Raw genomic sequence first — 20,188 nt, 5'->3', positions numbered from 1 at the left:
TCAATGCACTGTATTTTTAATCCTTTAATTCACACGACCAACTCCAACTCGTGATCATACAACCATCTTGAGCTGCCCAAAGAGACGTAGGAACACTTAGGAAGATGAATGCAGCATTTGGCAGCCACCTGGATTGCCTATGCGTAAAAACGTTTCCATACCAAACATTTGGTCATTTATAAGCTGTGTAATGGCACTTGGTGACAGTGATCTACAACTAAGGCAACAGAGGAGACAGAAGTGGAGAAAAAGACAGAATACAAAGAAACGTTTGCGTTTGGCGGCACAGGACAGGAGAATCCAGGAAGAGGAAGCAAAGGGGTTAAATAGAGAAGCAGAGACAGCGAGGAGGGGGCGGAGGCTACCAGCACGTCAGGCCCCCAGTATCTTCTTGACCAGGTAGCCAGGGATTGAGTAGAGGAAGAGGCCCAGCATGAGCAGCAGCAGTATCAGGCCCAGGACCTTGAGGATCAGCCAGCGGTAGTTGTGCCAGATGAAGTAACGAAGGGACTTCAGAGGGCCCAGAAACCACATAAGACTGGTGTCCGGGCGACTTTGTGGGAGGAGGTAGATAGGGAAGGAAGGAAGGAATGGAGATGGAGGTAAAAACAGGGAGAAAGGGTGAGGAGAAAGGGGGAGTCACACGCACAAAGGAAGAAAGGGACGAGGGGAGGGGAGAGACAGAGGGAGACAGTTGAAGAGATGGTAGGAGGAGAAACGAGTGTGAAAGTGTAACAGTGGTCTTTTGACAGTGCAAGAAGCAGTGCGAGGGTCAAACCAGACCAAATCAGCTTAGTTAAATATCAAGTCTGGACTGATACTGATGTGTAATGCAACATTTGATCCACAGCTTTTTGCACTGTGAGAATAATTTCCTTAAAGAGGAAATTTAAGGGAAAGTCGTGTCTGTGCCTTTTTTTGTTGCTCCTAACAACTATCCTCACATTTGATTTGTGATACAAGTGTGTGTGTTTGTGAGGATTTCATTATTCATATATTGTAAAAAAATAAATAAATACAACATGTCAATATCTTACTTTGGTTTCTCCAGTGGATCAGGCTCATTTCGTCCAAGTCCGACAGGACTTTTCTCCGCCTCTTCTGCTGTCACCAGATGAAGCTCAGCTTCTACCTTACCCTGCAATGACAAGATATGTGTCATAACACATCAAAATGTATGTAAATCAATCAGCTATATGCCTTGACTCCAGGCATCTATATACTAACGCTTGACCTTTGTTCTGAACACACAGGATATTTAAAGTTATATATACATAATGGACTTGCCACTAGATGTCGTACTTGAGCACCAGCATCTCAGACCAAAACAATGCCGACCAGACTCCAAAGACAAAACCAGTCATTTTGCCTGACAGATAATCGTAAAACTGTGTGGGTTAGTCTTTCCACAGTCTTTCCAACAATAACCAACTCTAGTTTGGGTGAAATAAATCCTTCATTCAGAGTTCAATAAGAAAATAGCCACAGAACGGGCTGCAGTGTTTACTGCTGTACTGATGTTTGAAATCGCATACATATAACAAAACATAAAATTGTTCCAAAAGACTCATGAACATGAGCTTTTAAAATGTGATATTTAAATTTCAGAGGCCTAAAGAGGTGACAGTACTCTAATAGACTAACTAATAGAATTTTGAATAATAAAAATGTTTTTCTAAATCATCTTTGGACCACTCAGGTTTATCTTGGGATTATATATTATATATATTATAGAGTCAATCCCCAGGTAGGTTACCACCAGATTACTGAAAATAAAATACACGCGGTTCAGATAGAAATGTTTGCTTTGAATTTTCTTTGTAATGATGCTTTTCCAGAGTGTTTTAAACTCTCCTGTTATATTTATTTCAGCTTTAACTACGTCGAACGTGGCTTTCTAACTGCCGTTTGAAATTGTTTATGAAGTTATTTCGGGATGATGATTTCACATGTTTGCTCATGATGTTACGCTCAGTGTTTCCTGACTAACTTACCGTGAGCTCCATCTCATCGTTCTCATCTCGGGCTACAAACGGCCACCAGCCTTTCACCCTCTTTTGTTTGAAGATGGAAATGGTGGGCAGCTCTTGCTCATTTCGGATCATGTCAAGTGAACACTGCTTGGCTGTCTTGGCGCCACGAGGGAAGCGGTTCAGGTCCAACTCAATCGCACCTGGTGAGTGGTGATAGTCAGAGCAGACAGATATTAAAGATGGTGATACTTTTTTTGTTGTTGTGGCAAATCAGATGTAAAGTTCTGCTGAAAGCAAGTGACAAGAGACATGAGGTCCAAAAACACATTAAAATCAAACCACTAGTTGTTCCCATCTGTCCTCACCCAGGAAGTCATCGGCAGAGAAGTGGTCGGCGTCCCAGACCTGGAGCGTGAGGCGGGGAGGGATCTTATATTCAGTCTCATCCCAGGAGAACATGGACTCTTTCTTTGAGATGACAATCTTCTCCTCAGCCATGAGGTAATCGAAGGGGAAGACAAAGCGCCAGTTAAAGTTGCCCTCACCAGTCAGGGAGTGATAGTGTACATCTGTGTCCTGCTTGTCCTCCTGCTGCCCCTTCAGCCAGCTGTGGGCCATAGAGATCAGAGTTAGGCTGACCTTTTGGATCAAAGTTTGGTGGGATGAGTGGATAGATTTTTGATTATTTTCAGTCATGCACTTCTAAGGTTTAATATGTAGGAAATTAGAATTGTCTGGCAGTTACTGAATATTAATTTAGTTGATTTAAGCAAGAGCATAGGACATGTTAAATGTACCAGGCTGCTAACAAGAGAGATGATGCTAATAGGTCAAAATCAAAACACATAATGTGGCTCTCCAAAACTAAATCAGATTATAATGTTGTTGGATCACACATAAAAATCTGATTTGATGTTGGAGCTTCACACTATTTTCAAAGCCATGCATACACAAAGCTTGCAATAATGCCTTTAGTGAAAATTATCAAAAATTTTCCTTAAAAATGACTTTGATCTTCAGTGTCTGGATGCAGACAGCAGAGGATCAAAGCCTATGAGCTTAGTCTGTGCTGGCTGGAGCTCTTTCAGTAACAGTTGAGTGAGTCTGGCTTCATTTGTGAGGAGGAGGAGCATGAGGGAAGCTGCACTCTCAGTTCTCAAAACGCAACACTAAAAGTATGAAAAAGTAAGCTGACTAGAGGGATTGTCAGAGTAAAGCATCTTAGTGAATACCGAAAAAATTGCGAGGGCATGTGCCATGATTTGGTAACTGAGATGCACTGGCATTAATCTAATCTCATGTGAGCCAACAACTGAATCATAATCACTGTATGACAACACTGGATCCATCTAAAACAACCCTATCTGCCTGTCTTTACTGTCGGTGCAGATGGTTTGGCCAGCACTGAATAAATGTCTTGATTTAAAAAACATAAAACACGTTAGCATCCTCAAGTATTTAGGGTTGTTTGAGGATGGCTCCCTGTATGTTACAGTACACATCCACGGGTGACACCAAGTCATCTGAGGGAAAAGTGAGTTTGGTTAATTGATGCAGGAGTGAGGAGGCTCCGCATAACACTGACATTAATAACTTTAAACAGGAACAAAATATCAAAATAATTATGGACCTTTTTCATTGTAGACATTTTACATGTAATGGCAAGGAAAGCACAGGCACAATTAAAAACATAAATAATGGCTGCATTGCATGTAGGTGTCAGTTACAAAGAGCTGGTTTTATGGTGCATGCTGCACTGCCAAGGCTTACTGGGACATTATTAATGTTATTAGTTACACCTGCGCTTAATTTCTATCCTCATGTATGGTCACATTATACCTCCATCCCGTGAATGTTTGCTCTGTCTTCCATTCACTTTATTTGAAATCCATAAGACAAATTAATTCAGGCATGCATTCCTTGTTTTGGTGCAACCTCCACGGCCAGTATCACATTACCAGACAACAAACTTAAGCATCACTCTCAAACCTGGTTCTCAATTTGTGATCATAATAGATCAATCTTTATTATCAGAGCTACGTCACATTATATTTTAGGGTTGAGTGTGAGGCAATTTCATTGGATGGAGGGCAAATTTAACTGCACCTTATAACAAGTCAAAATGTCTGTCATGAAGGAGGTCCAGTACTAGGACCAGGCTGCAACATGACAATGTCTCTATCATATTGCCATGCATATTCTATGCTTGTATACATGCCAAGGCTCCAAATATCTTAAGTCTCTTCTTTTACTGTATCAAGTCAAGTAATTTCCAGTAAAATCTGCATTGCAGGACCAAACCACAAACCTTAAACAAAACATATTGCAGTATACTGTTGAAATGCCATATCTAGTGTAAAAGTTTGCTCTTGACATCGAAAATAGTAGTTGACCTAAAAAAAAAGAAAAGAAAAAGGTAGTCTGACAAAAAATAAAAATAGTAGTTTGACCAAAAAAAGAAAATGGAAGTTTGACTAAATGGAAAAAAGGCAAAAAAAAGTGAACTCAATCTGCCGATTACATGACACCATGAGATGAAAGATCCCGAAAAAGGTAGTGAGGTTTGTCCATTCAATAGCTGTTATCGAGCTTTTGATCATATCACATGATCTTCATTTCTTTTCCAGTTTAGTTCAAAGTAAGAAAGCAAAAAAAACACACAATAAAAATGCTTCCTCAAAAGATGGAGCTGCCCATTTGTCGTAATAATGTAGATGTTCAAAATATTCCTCTGAGCACTTGAAGGTCTTCTTGTCCATGTAGAAAACCATTAACTAACTTGTTAACTAGTTTCTGCTGTTTCCAAAGAACAAACTTTCAATCTCAGCATGTCTGTGAACCTTAACTGTATGAATGCCAGTGGATTGTTTTGGCACAGGTTGTTTATGTGGTTTGATCCTGACATTTTTCATTTCACAATAGCTTTCAACGTGCTATTTGGAGAATTTAGGACAAGCGAGGCTACGTGCTGGATGGAGAGTTGAGACAGGAAGTGGGAAAGGGGAGAAATAAATTACATGAGGGTTTCAGGAAGGAGGAGAGGGAGGTAGTTGTACGAGCCATGCGATGGAATCGTGTGTTTACCCCCTGACATAGATGTCAGACATCTTCTCTCCTGTCATGAAAGCATCGTCCTCTAGAATTACGTCATCAGTGTTCCAAATAACAACACGAAGCTCAAAGCTAGACAGCAGCAGAGCATTGACCAGAGGAGAGAGAGAGGACGACAGACAGATAGACAGGAGACACACCACAAACACAAAGACAGACACGACACAAAAACGCACACAGAAAAAATGGAAACAAAACAAAACAAATAATGGTTAACTGCAAAAAAAAATCCACACACAGCTCACACCCAAGGGACGAGGCTTAGCTGCCGCGTCCCTCTGTACCTACCCCCTGACAAATATGTCACTGGACTTTTCCCCAGTGAAGTAATCATCGTCCTCCAGTATTACTTCGTCTGTATTCCAAATAATCACCCTGAGCTCATATCTGGTAAGGGGAGGAGGAAGGAACACATACACACACAGTTGGACTTACATTTTATAGTAAATAGAGAGCTAACTAGTTAAATAGACTCACCATAATTTAACCTGGTGATAAAACTACATGATCTGTTGAAAAAAACTGAAGAACTTTAGACACTTCAACTGCAATTAACAGATCATTTTCCATTAAATTTACATTGGCTTTACAGTTTTTCCTAATCAGAAAACACCATATTCACAGTGATATTTTTCTTATTTGCTCCAGCCTGAGCCTACCTCTTTGGTTTCCGTGGTGATACGTCAATCGCAGGTCCAGGAGCAGGCATGTCCATAGGAAACATATCCACCCACATCTCAATACGTCCCTTTGACACAGAGAGAAACACATATAGTTTAACTATATTTTCAATCTGTGTCATGACTCCAGACAAAGCGTGGCTCTTAAATACCTGTTCGATGCCGGGTTTGTCGGGGTTCAGCAGGGGTCTGGTCTCCACGTGCTCAGGGACGAGCTTGCAGCCCACCCTGGGGATCTCCTCCCAGTGGTTCAGCACTTTCAGAGCCAAATGCTCCTCAGTCTGTTTCTTCAGACCTGAGATTTCAACACAAGAAGATAAAGAGGGCAAGGGAAACCAAAACTTAAAAATACTTTAATCGCAATCGACCAGTTCAGTCATAAACCGGCTAAGGTTTATATTAAGAGATTTATAACATAAGCTAAAGGGGACAGTTCACCTCAAAATCAGAAATACATATGTTTTCCCTTACTTGTAGTGCCATGTATCCATCTACCTTGTTTTGGTGAGTTGACGACTTTTGGAGATATTGGCCGTAGAGAAGTCTGCTTTTTCTTGAATATAATGGAACTAGATTTGCTCAAAGTGACAAAAACGTACATCTGAAACACTCACCAGCAATGTCTCTTTCCAGGAATCATGACCTGGTTACTCAAGATAATCCACAGACCTGTTGTATCAGTTTCATGTAGGAACTATTTTCTTTCTATGTATTACCGCGCAAAAGGAAGCCTGCTTGTGACAGTGCAAGATAAAAACATTTGTGGTGTCAATTTAATGAAGATCACTGGCAACGTCTGATGACCGTTGCATCGTCTACGGGATCAAAATATAGGTTGAATGCACACCAGACGTGCTTGTAGCATTAAAAAAGTCTGCTTAGTGTTCAGTTATACTCTTTGCTACTCTACCTTGATTACAGCATTGAGTTGGGTCTCATGGGAAATCTGTTTGGTGATAAATAAAATTCAACCATACCATTTTCATCCTCGATCTCTGTAGGTCCCAGGAAGATTCGATTCGCCACCTTGACTTTGCCTCCTGGCCCATAATGAGGTCCATCGATCTTGCCTTCCTTACAGAGCTTCATCAGGATCTGACTGGGCTTCATAGGGTCCCGCCAAACATTGTATCCATGGCTGACATCAATAGATAACAAAGAGGTCACTGAACTTCTGAAGTCTTTGGATATGTGAGCCATTCAGAAAGTTATAATTCATACACTTAATACAGGACAATCTTAGGGCTTTTGAATGCAACATTTCTGTTCTTATCCAAGTTAAATAAAAAAAGTATATAAAATTTCAAATAATACTTGTGACACTATAACTAAACCAAGGATAAAAACACATGGATGCTCACACAGAATAGTTGGATGAAATGCCGCAGGTGGCTCTGTATTTGCTGTAGAAACGGTTCTCCAAGTCGATCTTTGTCTCTCCAATCAGGTCATCGGTGCCCACCAGGTCCCAGTCGTACACAGACACCGTTAGCATGGACTCCATTGGGAAAGTGGCCTCGATGTCGAATGATCTGAGCACAGAGAAGCAAAGGATAAACAGAATGTGAGATGTGAGAAGGGCAACAGATTCAGTATTTTTTTGTTGACTGTCGATTATTGTGACGTAAGCTGTCAGATAGACCTTTCTCCTGCACTACCAACATATAACAACAAACTAAAACCAAAGTAAGAGTAGCTTTTTCTCCACTTACTTGCCAAATACAGGATTGAGCTGTTTGGAGATGTAGTTCTCTTTGTCTTTGACCTCTGACTTGCCCAACTTGATGACAACGTATGGATCAGCCTTCCCATTGATATCAGCAGGATGAAGATCTGTAGCCTGAGGTACAGTAAAACAGAAAAGGGCAAAATCAGACAGAATATTTGATTCTGTTTATTAGTTTTTTAACTGCAAATTGTATGGAGGTCACTCACCCTGACCACATAGACACGGACAAGGACGTTGATTGGATCGTTGTGGGGAATGTTCTGGAACATGCCCATATTAGGATCAAATCCTGCCTCCCTTGTGATCTCCTCGGACAGAGGTAGCTTGTACATACATAAGGATCCCTGGGTCATGGAAAAAAATAGGTGTATTTTTACTATATGACTTACTCAGATAGCGTAGGTTGGAACAGACTTGTTTTTACTTGGCATTTTCCCACCTTGAATCTGCCAACGATCCTGTCGTCATCCAGAGCTTGTTCATCGTCATCCCCGGCCTTTCCTCTGTACAAGTTGAAAGTGTGGAGCCAGTCTTCAAAGTTGCCATACTCACTCTCCAGCTCCTTGTTGTACACCTGCATGGGTCAACAACAATATGAAGTGTTTCTATCTGAATGCATGTTATTGTGTGCTGGTTCATTTTTGTCTGAGCGTGAATATATACGCACCAACAGCTCATCCACTTTTGCTTTAACCGGTCGTTTCTCTGAGCTGTCTGCAGCCTGACCTTTCTTCTTGTCCTTGGAGCTCTTCTTCTCTTTGCTCTTTTCCTTTGTCTTGGAGCCTTTCAGAAGAAGGTCATCAGGTTTGATATCTGATTGGAGGGGTGAGTTGAAGTGGACATGGACAAAGTAGGGTTGGAGTCATGAAGAGGGGTGGCAGGGTTCGCACACAGCACTACACGTGTAATTTAACATGAAAGCTGACAGGTCTGTTTTATCAGGGGAGTAACTAGAAAGGCACTCCAAAAACCAAAAACATCAAAAATGTTTAATTAATTTGTCTTAAAAAGTAATTTAATTAAATCTTGTTTTTTGTGAATTCCAGTGATTTAACCTCTCACCTTGATATATTGATGTACAGGTGTACTCCAGGACCCTGTGACATTACTGTTGGGTGTGTTAACAGATGCAAACCAGGCCTAAGTACACCCATCAATGTCAGAGGTGAAACCTTAAACTTTAAACCAGACAGCAAAACACTGCTTTACAGCCTGGTGTTACATTAGGGAAAACACCTGTAGGTACACAGTATTTGAAAATGTAATGTAGCATGTTATCAATAAATGATTATCGTAGACTGATGGGGTTTTTGGAAAATGTAGTTTAAATTTTACATCTATGTCATAAACACACGTCGACTATGTTGGGGTTGGTTTATATCAAAGTTTGTTGCTGAATTGGTTAATGATATGTATTCTTGTGCAACACGATGCATGTTTAAAGAAGTTTTATGCAGCATGGATTGCAGTAAATAATTTATATTTTTATGCAATTAAAATGTGAGCATGTTAGTGCTGATGTAGGTTAATTCAGTGGGTCTGTATCAGCCAGCTTTCATGTGTGCTGCAGAGCTGGGAAGTCATGCTAATGTAGGACATGGTCATGAATGTGATAATGCTAAACTCATGGTCAAAGCATGGATGAAGGATGAATCCGTGGGAGGAATGAGATGAAGATGCTTCGTTCCTACAACTCACATCTCAGACAAAAGCTCAAAAAGTGTACAGTGCAAAATCACACCCTCATTCATTCATTCATTCGCTACTCTCTATAATTAACAGTCAGCAGTTTGCTCTATAGTGAGCAGTAAATTGAGATTTTAGATACGTTGTCATTTTGAGTCATCACTGATAGCTATCATTTTTGCATGTACTTTATAAAATGTGATTGCATTGTGGGATTGTTCACAGAAAGTATGCCGTGCTCCTAATCCATACTATATACAGATATATAGATCTGATTCTTTAGTAATTAGTGTGTTCACATTAGAAAAGTGACAAAATAATGTAATTGTTGATGGACAATATTCTCCCACAATGCAATGCACAAAGGAAGTGGAAGAAAATCTCACAGCTGGTGGTTGGTGGTGAAACAGCTCCCAAACAATGTATTAAATCTTACATTAAAGAAGAATTTTAAATTAAATATTTAAGAAAAACGATTTGACATCACTTGATTGACAGCTGACAAAATAGTATGTATGTTGTATGTAGGAAGTATGTTGATTTTGTTGTATACTAACTGCTGAAACTACTTGCTAAGTATGTTGTACACACTATATAGAATTAGTATTAGAATTTGAGAGCACTGCATACACAGCATACATTTCACACTCGGGACATATAAATAAAATGAGGATGGTAAATATAATGCACTAGTCTGCATCTAGTAAACAGGGAGTGAATTCAGACTCACTCAAAGGCATGGTGCTCCATGGGAATGAAATGAATGACATAGCTCATAACACATTTTAGGCAGTGCAGTTGGCATAACAGAACTATATTTTCTTCATCCTCAGGGCAATCAACCCAAAATATCTAAACAACTGAAGATTGTTCTTTGTACAATCCTAAAAAATAGTCAGGAATAAGCTTACACTTGCAGAATTACAACTTCAAATCAAATATTGTTGACATATTCCTTTAAAAGAAATAAAAGCAGCAGACATTGAGGCACACTGGCAGGCAGCCCAGCTGGTTTGGTGGAGTTCAGTACCTGCTGCCTCTGCAGCTATCTCCAAGTCCTCTCTCTCCTCCGCCTCAGCCTGAGCTGCTTCCTGGGCTCTGAGAGTCTGGAAAACCAGGTAAGAAAATGTTGGAAGGAAGTGTGAAGGCGAGCCTGAGGGCAAATCTGAATAAGGGATGAATGAATGTGTAGCTGTACATAGAATAGAATACACAAACCTCCTTCAGTGTCTCTATTGAAGCAAAATATTTGGACCACCAGTCCAGCACTCTCTCATCTGTCTCCTCCTCTTCTTCCACACCTCCCTTCTTTTTCTTCTTCTTCTTCCTTTTCTCTTTGTCACTCTCCTCCTCAGTCTGTTAAAAGACACTTCAGTGACTCTCAGTAGCTCCGTTTTTATCCATAACAAGGTACCAGCCAATTTAAGCACACATTTTCATTGCCAGGAACGATTACTTACCATGTCAACTTTTACAACAGCGTCAGACATCTATGATAGGGGGGGCGTCACATAAAACAACACAAGGATTAATACACACAATGGATGATGCAGGTAGAAGCGGCACATGTACAGAGGCAGGTAAAAAAGGACACAACATATTCCCACTGTTTACAAATATAAACACACACATTATACAATAGAAATGAGCTCTACAGTGCATGAAGTCAAAGAAAAGCTTACAGCGTCTAACTTGACCACTGTGTCCATCTTTCGGACTGAAGGGTCTGTGTCCATGTTGATGATGATGTCACCTGCGGGGCGAGAGAGGGTGCGGGAGGAAAGGCTGGGTGAGGAGCGAGGCTGGGAGCCGCCATTGGTAAGGACCATGTAGCCATTCATTAGCTTAGCTGGAGTGTGGCCAAAGGGCAAGGCAGCAGGTGGCAGGAGAGGACAGGACAGCCAAGGACATGCAAGAGAGGAAAAATAGAGAACAGATGGAGAGAGGCAGGAAAAGTAGGCAGCAAGCAAGAGGAGAAATCATCAGAGTTAATAAAGAATGAACGTTCATTCTTTAGCGACCAGAGAGCTGGATCAGAAGTATTTAGAAGTAAGTCTTAAAGTTTGTTTTAACCTTCATTGACATACAGTATCCTGTCTAAATGTTCAAGAGCCCATTTTGAAAAGGTTAAAACAAAGTCAAAAAATTATTATCAAACATTCACAGATGTTTCATGAGGACCTAGAGGTCTTTTTCAAGAAATAAAGGAAACCCAGAGCTGACAAAGAAGTGAATAAAAGAATGCCTGCTACATGTTTCAAATTCATTTTATACTGATTGCAGTTTATATTTGAAATATTTAAAGATAAAAGTTTATAAAGTGTAAATGTAATGAAAAGCCAATTCAATCTAAGGCTCTCTTTCTTAATGGCATTGGTAAATGTAGAGATATTACACCTCTATATAAATACAAATATTTAATGAATAAAAATAAATAAACTCAAGAATGCAATACAAATACTAGCATTTCAAAACTGCTAGTTTTAGCAAAGGAAACACAAGGCTTTTCAAAACAAACTTATAAACCACAGTTAATAGCCCTCATCTAATGAACAAGTGTTCAGTAAAAAATTAGGCACTCCAGTGGTGAAAAAAAAGAATCTCATCATCTCTTACTGAATTTTATTTCCAACTAATGGACTGACAAAACTGCTGTCGTGTTTTGGCTTGAAGCCTTCATCAGAGTGTACTGCATGTGACAGCAGTTAGCTCTCTTTTCAAAGGACAGATTAAGCAACACACACAGTTAATAGGTAATATATATGACAATAATATCAATATAATCCTTCACCTGCAGTGGCCCAGTTGTTGGAGGTCTTGTCTGGGGTCGTGTAGATGAAACGTCTCAGGCTGCTGACAGCATGGGACCCCACCAAGATGTAACGGCCAAACGCCCGGCAGTCCACCACCCGGATGTTGAGAGGAGGGTGTAGAAGCTCATTCTCTGGAAGGTCCTGAGGACAAAAATAAGACATGGCTTTGGTGTGACATGAAGCGAGAAATTCTTGCAGTAAATTCAAATTGTAAGTTTAAATATATATATATAAATATCTCAAAAGTGAAGACAGGGTCTCCGGCCCTAAAGGTGGCTGTAGGGCCAAAATGTCATAATCTTAAATAAAACAGAAATGCACAGTGCGACACTTCCTACTCTCAAGTCTACTTTCAGTGATCAGCCCATCCCTACAACCCGATGTGTGTTACTTTTCTATATTCAGTAAAGTGAAGACAACCAGACCAATTTCATATAAAGTTTCATGTTTTTTTTGCAAGAAACCAGATGTTATATCTAAGATCCAACATTTTTTTAAGGGTGCAATATCAAATTGGCAGCTTTACTTACCACCTCAAACCATTTAACCAGGGTGCTGAAGTTGGGGTTTTTCTTGTAGTTCTGGATGAGGACAGATTGCACACCTCTACCTGCACACTCTATGTCCACACGGGGCCGATCCACCTGAGCCAAGTTAATCCTCTTCAGGTCCCTTAAGCCCCAGAACAAAACCTGAAAACAGAACAAAACAGCAGTAGGGCAAGGGGATCTCAAGAGAGAAAAAAAAAGAGCCAGTGGTTAAAATCTGACCTCGATGCGGTAGCGACTCAGGACTGGGCGGATGCCCAACGGCACAGGTAGAATGGGTCCACGCTCTGAGTCTGTCGGCCCTTCAAGGGGAGGAAGATCTGCCCTCCCTCCTTGACCGATCTAATTTAGGAGGAGAAAGGAGAATTAAATGTGAGAGTAACGGGTTGCAAGGCTTCTGTGATTTCTGCATTATGATACAGCATGAGCACCATACCAGACCTCTTTTCTACAGGCCTAATATTTGTATTAATTCTTTCTTTGCTTGTGTAGAGAAAGCAGAGGTTAATGTCATGTTGGTAGAGATAAAACACACTTACTGCAGTACAAACACTGACGACAGAGTAACCAAAGAGTAAGACAAAGTGGGATGAAAAGAGAGAATGAAGGAAAAGAGCACCTTTATTTGAGGGACAGCAAAGTTATGGACAGCGATCAGAGCTCGCCTAATCGCCTCCTCATCGAAAGGTATCTGTAGGCAGCAGGAGGAGGCAGAGGAAGGAGACAAGAGACAGGAAAAATGGATATTTCACAGGAGGAAGGAGAAAAGATGAATATGTTGTGGATGGAAGGAAAGAGTGGTGACATGATGGCAGAGGCAACAAGGGAGAAAATGGAGATTTACAAATATTTAAAGGTGGTAAAGAGAAAAATAAATGCAAAGTGAGTATAAAAAAACAAGTAAAAGCAGAGAGAGCAGATTGTGCAAGCAGGCAGAGAACAAGAGATGAGTATTACATGTACAGAAGGCTTGGCAGAGACCTTTTGTGCATGCGCTTTATCATTAAAAGGTACCACAGGGTACCTTTAACGATTCTTTCTTTATTCTTCCCTCTTCCCTCCAGCTAGACATGCAGTCTCTCAAGAAGACCCTGTATAGTTGCATGTGTGTGTGCATGGCTGCATGCATATGTAAAAGTTAATTTGTGCGTGTTTGTGTGCACCGTATGTGTGTTCTTGCATATGTTACCTGCAGAAGCTCAAAGGCAGCCAGCAGTTCCCCGGCAGTGCTGTTCCCTCGGTAAACCTGGTAGTACTCCAGCTGTGGTGGGAACCTCGGGGGGCCGTAGTACTCATCACACATCTTGATGGTGGGCTTTGCAAACGTCCGACCTATGAACTCTGCCTTGCCCTGAACACCACATTGTTACAGCAGGCAGTCGGGACAGTCAGGGGGACAAGGGATGGGAGTTAGACGCGTGTGTGGGAGGTGCAGTTTCCACGGCTGCCACTTGGTGTCAGTATTGGTTAAACTGGTTATAGATTATAAAAATGTGGAATTTTGGAAAGAAAACAGCAAAAACCCAGTCTTGTATAACACAAACAAACACCCTGACAATACAACAAAATATCTTCTATACTGCACCACTGCTGCTAGTACAACCATTAATCCCCCTGAAGCTACTGCTGTTACAAACCGGGAGGGGAGAAATGGAGGAGGTACATGCAAGTTTCCAAAACTTTTCCCTAGCTCATCAGCAGCTAGATGAACCAAACAATCCGTGCTACACATCAGCTAACAGCCATCAGAGGCTACTAGAACTTCTAATTCAACAATCTCTAAGTATTAATGCTTTCATACTCTATTTAGCCAATGCAGCATGAGCAAGGCCATGTGGAGGACAGGGGCGGAGTGAGACAAGAGTGGACAGACAGTCAGAACATGAGGGAAGGAGAAGCAAAGCACTTTTATTAGCACAAACTAAATCCTGTTTAACAAGCATTGATGAATCTATTAACCAGTCCCTCTATGGTGCATCCATTCATTCCCATAAAGTAAAATCCTACCACAGTGTCCTGGTCATAGATTTCAACTACAATGATGGGTGGGTCATCTCTCAGCTCGCTGGCCTCCCCAAACAGCTCCACATCGTCAAACACCAGCAGCTGGTCCCACGTAGGGCAAAGAGTCTCGCTCAAGACCTGCACCACACACACACACACACACACACACACACACACACACACACACACACACACACACACACACACACACCAACTCAGTTTAAACATAATCAATACAAACACACACACTTTTTATACATACACACTTGTGGTCTTACCTCAGTAACCTGGCTGTGTGTGGAAAAGAAGACCCGGGCAAAGGGATCTGAAAGGCCACTGCTGTCAGCGGCAAACAGACTGCGTGCCTGGTACATGTGTGCTCGCAGCTGAAACACCTGCTTCACTGTTGGACAGACACACACACACACACACACACACACACACACACACACACACACACACACACACACACACACACACACACACACACACACACAAATGCATCACATTATCTGACAATCAATCCCCTTTGTTAGCAATCTTATACTGAAGTTAGAAAAGTTACCCACAATGGAAAGGCAATCAATGCAAGTCCGATATTTACTTCTGAGTGAGTTTGTTTAGCCTCTAATTGATTTTAGAGTTCAAACTTAATGATACATCGAGAGAAAGCCTAATGCAGATCTCGATGGTGAATAGAGAAAAAAACAATGCAAAAAGTGAATGAAAATTAAAACTATTTTTAAAGATAATAAATGCAAACTTCTATATCCTCAAGCTGCAATGTAGATACTATAGCACAGGAATTTTAAATAATTCCTCCACCGCAAGTGTAACTTTTATACATATTAATGATTTAGTAACTGTTACTAGGAGTGAAGAAGCGTGGACTGCCAAGTTGTTGGCCACTTACAGAATTAATATATATACACATACACAGTCTTTTTTAGTGTGTACTCACTGTTGTAGACGAGGCTGACAGGAGGGACGGACTGAAGACCGGGGCCCATTTTAGCGGCTTTGATCTCTTCGAAACCACAAGGCAGACCATTGAGGAAGTCCTTCCTTTGCTTGTTGAGGCCAAGCCACAGATACAACTCTAGCTTAGCCTGAACCGTCCAACCTGCAGGACCGAACCCCTTCTTGCCAGGCAGCTGTGGACACAGATTACCACAGCAGGGGAGTGAATAATGCGATTAAAAAACAAAAAAAAACATAGGAAAGTATGTAGTACATCCTGTTTTTGCTATTATTACAGCGAGTCAATCACTGAGCATCATGCAGACAATACTGCAACATGACCCAATCCATAAATATTAAAGAGCCACCTCATATCACTTTTACCTCTAGGCAACTGTGATATATTTACTGAAGCCTATTCACCATACAGCTGTCAATACTGTATCTTCTATCATGACTATTCACCACTATTGATCAACAGTGCAGTTGGCAGCAACTTTACAACCTTACATTATTCTTTTTTTACCTTTTTTTTTTCTTAAAGTTATTTTTTTGGCCTTTTATTGCGTTTATTGGATAGGGACAGCTGAAGATAAACAGGAAAAAATTATTTTACCTTGAGGAAGACAGCTTTGACTTTGCCGCAGTCTTTTCCTGTTTCCTCATCCACTATGGAGTACAGAATGTCTTTGGAAGGAATCCGGGCGTAGGCGACGCGCTTGTTGTTGCTCATCATCCAGATGAAAACATCTGGGATGCTGTGCTGAGGCTGGATGAATACATAGGTTTGATTGATAGGTGATCAGCACTCTCCTTCTTCCAGATTTTCTCCACAATTACTACTTAATGTACTTTTACCGACTGTAAAATGCTTATATATGCTGTACTGCGGAATTAAATCTGTACCTCGTCAGCCAGGAAACGCAGCTTCTGTAGGAAGTTCTGCACCAGCTTGAGTTTGTCTCTGACTGTGTTTTTCTTCACCTGAGTCCTGATCTGCTTGGACTGCTGGCCCATGCTGTCCTGCAGGAGGAGAGATGATAAGCGATGATGAAGCATAGTAACAGAAGGGCACTGTACCTTACACACATACAGTATAGACTATAAACATGTGCACACACCATAGCTGGGGATCTATTTGTATTCAATTTAGTGGATTATCTTCAAAATATGATTTTTTTAGGGTTTTAAAATTATACAGAAATTATTTTTCTCAAATATGTTTATTGAGCTTTTTATATATTTATACAGAAATTATTGACACTGACATTACTTTTCACACCACTTTTTTTTTTAACAAACCTAAAACATTTTTTTTTAACATGTTTGTGTTCTCCTCCAATACTTTTGCTTTCCATGCTTTGCTTTTTCAATGTCATATAGAAATTTCTTTTTTTCAATATGTATTAAGTACACATACTTCTCAAGCACCGCTGATGCATATACCTGTACAAACACTGGATCTTATTTATAATATGACCTCGCTTGCAATCAAAATATAAGCATGAATCAGAATACAAAACAGTCCTGAGATATTGCAAATGCATGCAAATGTATTGCAGGGAATTATTCAACAGAGTGAAATTGTGTTTCAAAAAATTCTGTTCCTCATGTTGCCTTTATGGGGACTTACTAAGGCGATAGGATTGGTTACTAAACAGCAGCTAAACTGATGCCATTAATCAGAGCATCATCTTCCCCCCCTTTTACTTCCTTCCCTATCAATTTGAGAAACATAAATCATACCATCTCTCTCATGCAGGACTTGAGCCGCTCTCGATCCAGTTTGGTTCGGCCTGCCTGATTCACATCCTTGTTAGCCAGCATCACAAACCGACTAGAAATAACCAGAAAATGCAGAGGATGAAACATGAAAGTATATCTTCTATTCAGATATTTTAGATTATTCTTCTGTGATCTTAGGCATTCTAGAAATGAAGACCTCTAGCAGTTTCACAAAACAACTATAAGAATATAAAAGAGAAATAAGGAACAATAAAGACCCTGATGATTTCCTCCTCCATGACAAACATAATGACTGTGTTTTAGAAATGCTTCAGTGCAGAGAGCTGCTGCCTTCAGCAGCTTCTGGGGGGTTGATGAAGATGGTAGCTAGTAATCTTTAAAGTGCATGTTTGACACGTTTTAAATAGCATTATAGCAGTTTTATAGCTTTCAGCATCAGGAGAAACTCTCTGTATCTTTACTGACCACTGATTCACAATGCAAGTTTTAATACAAGGCCATGACAAATAATAATTATTATTATGTAGCTTGCCTGCAGCCAATGCTGAGCTCCTCCAGCACTCCCCTGAGTCGGCGCTCTGGAAAGGCCTTCTCTGTCTTAATGATCTCCTGAACATCATTCAAACCTTCTTCCTGCCGGGACGCAGAAAATACTGGTGCTTAGGACAGGAGGAGTTGTTAATATTCATATGTTTATGTCCAAAACATCCTTTAAAAAACACAAACTGCCCCTTAACCATGTTGTTGATAATGTATCTTTGAAAAGAACAATGTAATTTGTATTTTTATTATTTCTATGCAAATTTGCATTGTGATTTGTTTATTATGAGTGATTATCTTCTTTTTCCCCTCTTTTTAGCCATACTAGTTGCATAGTTCTGGGGAGTGCAGTATCGATTGGTCTGAAATACCCACCCAACTTAAAGAAAAAACATGAAGTGATAATAAATTATAACTATAAATATATTATTTCTAAATAATTTCTGCAATTGAATATATATATATATACGTATATATATATATATATATATATATATATATATATATATATATATATATATATAAATAATAGAAGCTGACTCCAGTTTTGAAACAATTCACATATAAACACTTTTTGAAGGTTTTGTCCCCCCCTATGTATCCTGCTCAGTGGTCTGAACCGAACTGCTTGCTCAAGCAATCAGTGTTCAGTCAGGTGAGCCCAGGAACCTGTCAGGAGTCTGAATCTCCTCACAGGACCTCTGTGATACATGTAAGTTTGCATAATATGCTGCAGAATTTAAGTGTCATTCACACTTTAATACTGTATGGTTATGTATGACATTTATATGAGCTGTTTGTGAACATCATTTGTCTTATGTTTGGCGTATCTATGAGTGTGAGTCAGAGAAAGAGTCCATCAACAATGTGAAAGCAGTCAAATCTTTAAAGTATTAAGTATTTCCCCCTTTTTAAACAGAGGGAGGTATTATGTTACAGGGGCCAGTTGTTTTGCTCCAATAAAACCTTCAAAGTACTAATACTTGGAAATATGTCTGTAAAGAAATACAAAGACCTTACAATGTTTCCATGCAGTGTTATTGAAGATTACCGTGTTATATTCTCTAGTAGAGAGAAAATCACATTTGATAATTGAACAGCACTTAATTATTCATCATTATTAGCTGCTTAATAAGTCACCTGAGCCAACATTTGCACATCACAAGGTGTATACTGACCAGCTTGTCAGCAATCTTGTCCATCATGTTGGAGTTGTAAAGTCGCCTTCTCTGGTCCTGCCACCAGCTTTTGATGTAGACACATGGTTTCTTTTCAAAGTAGGGAAGATGGAAGTAATTCCTGTGGGGTACAAACAAAATTCCTTCAGTCTAAAATTCTAAATCAGGCGCACAATCAGATCAAAAGGGCTCTTCATGGCTTTTATTATACCGAGATTTCCTACTACTACAAAACCTTGACCTTGCCCCTGTGACCCTTGACCCCCTGACCTGTCGGTGATGACAGGCTTCATTAGAGGAGTGGAGGAGACAGAGACCAGGTCCCCGTCCTCGTCTGCCTCATCCTCGCTGGAGTTCTGGATGAGCTCGTTTTCCTCTTCTTCACTCTCCCCATCCTTCTTCTTCTTCTTTGCTGATGAAGGCTTGCTTACACCATCTATCTGGTTGCCATAGTTACCTGTTAGTGGGCAGAACATACCACGTTGTTATGGAGCGCACTTAGTTACGGTAGCTATTGATTGTCTTGTCACACCTCTCTGTCATATTGTAAACTTGAGGAGAGCAGGTCGATGTTAACGTGATGAAAGAACGTTTTTTTTTTTTACCTATTGTGATTTCAAAGCTTATCGCTTTGTCACCAATCTTCCTGTCGATCATGGTGGCCTCCAGGAAGGAACCAAAGAGGAAGAACTCATCTATTTTCCCAGTGGCGCTCTGATGGAGTGAGGAGAAGGCCAATAAAGAAAAAAGTGAAAGATTTTATTTGACTGAAGTGAATTAATTTTATTGTGGAGTCTGTGGAGGAATAACTGCACTGCAAAGGTGCACTTTCCTGTAATTCACTGAACACATAAAACCTCATCCCTGAATTACTGAGCCACTTAGTTTATACATTACATTTGTAAGTGCATTTCCACCACATTTTTTTAATTCATGTGGTTATTAAACTATTAAATATTAATCCTTACTTTTTTTAGTATAAGTATTATTTGCAACTGTTCATCGCAATGCCCTGGTAGCCAATACGGCTTGGCTCATCGAGATCTAAATCCAGTACAAATGGTTGCTGGACTCCTGCCAGACTCAATTTGAATACATTTTTAAAGTATAGTATATACAAACAATATTTTTGTATTGTCTATCAAAATACTCCTTTTATCCATAACCATACAGAACATTAAAGCCGGATGGGAGCTTTCAGAACAACCCAAAACAGTGAG

At 40.2% G+C, this 20,188-nt stretch overlaps 1 protein-coding gene across 12 annotated transcripts in view; it reads right to left on the bottom strand.

The window, feature by feature from the left end:
- otofa (otoferlin a) overlaps positions 1-20,188 on the bottom strand; it is a 75,981-nt gene that overhangs the window by 3,934 nt on the left and 51,859 nt on the right. The window contains exons 16-47 of one of the 12 annotated variants that reach the window (XM_051408449.1): positions 19,574-19,682; positions 19,239-19,425; positions 18,969-19,089; positions 17,783-17,883; positions 17,251-17,341; positions 16,411-16,527; positions 16,121-16,273; positions 15,506-15,698; positions 14,823-14,947; positions 14,548-14,682; positions 13,730-13,891; positions 13,160-13,231; positions 12,763-12,882; positions 12,523-12,684; positions 11,971-12,133; positions 10,862-11,028; positions 10,640-10,669; positions 10,398-10,535; positions 10,210-10,285; positions 8,161-8,306; positions 7,933-8,067; positions 7,700-7,837; positions 7,477-7,604; positions 7,126-7,296; positions 6,742-6,902; positions 5,917-6,059; positions 5,744-5,832; positions 5,373-5,471; positions 2,339-2,580; positions 1,995-2,173; positions 1,038-1,138; positions 366-553 (exon numbers count right to left, since the gene is read on the bottom strand). In XM_051408449.1, the coding sequence (XP_051264409.1) occupies positions 373-553; positions 1,038-1,138; positions 1,995-2,173; positions 2,339-2,580; positions 5,373-5,471; positions 5,744-5,832; positions 5,917-6,059; positions 6,742-6,902; positions 7,126-7,296; positions 7,477-7,604; positions 7,700-7,837; positions 7,933-8,067; positions 8,161-8,306; positions 10,210-10,285; positions 10,398-10,535; positions 10,640-10,669; positions 10,862-11,028; positions 11,971-12,133; positions 12,523-12,684; positions 12,763-12,882; positions 13,160-13,231; positions 13,730-13,891; positions 14,548-14,682; positions 14,823-14,947; positions 15,506-15,698; positions 16,121-16,273; positions 16,411-16,527; positions 17,251-17,341; positions 17,783-17,883; positions 18,969-19,089; positions 19,239-19,425; positions 19,574-19,682 (4,335 nt within the window). In that variant the 3' untranslated portion in view covers positions 366-372. Of the gene's footprint in view, positions 1-365; positions 554-1,037; positions 1,139-1,994; positions 2,174-2,338; positions 2,581-5,057; positions 5,157-5,372; positions 5,594-5,743; positions 5,833-5,916; positions 6,060-6,741; positions 6,903-7,125; positions 7,297-7,476; positions 7,605-7,699; positions 7,838-7,932; positions 8,068-8,160; positions 8,307-10,209; positions 10,286-10,397; positions 10,536-10,639; positions 10,670-10,861; positions 11,029-11,970; positions 12,134-12,522; positions 12,685-12,762; positions 12,883-13,159; positions 13,232-13,729; positions 13,892-14,547; positions 14,683-14,822; positions 14,948-15,505; positions 15,699-16,120; positions 16,274-16,410; positions 16,528-17,250; positions 17,342-17,782; positions 17,884-18,968; positions 19,090-19,238; positions 19,426-19,573; positions 19,683-20,188 lie in introns of those variants that run through there. The other 11 variants (XM_051408450.1, XM_051408447.1, XM_051408448.1 and 8 more) reach the window with 11 other exon arrangements.

The sequence above is a fragment of the Dicentrarchus labrax genome, unplaced genomic scaffold, assembly GCF_905237075.1.
Source record: "Dicentrarchus labrax unplaced genomic scaffold, dlabrax2021, whole genome shotgun sequence".
NCBI classification, from domain to species: domain Eukaryota; kingdom Metazoa; phylum Chordata; class Actinopteri; family Moronidae; genus Dicentrarchus; species Dicentrarchus labrax.
Note: the sequence above shows the minus strand (reverse complement) of the source record. Positions and strands in the feature narration are given on the sequence as shown.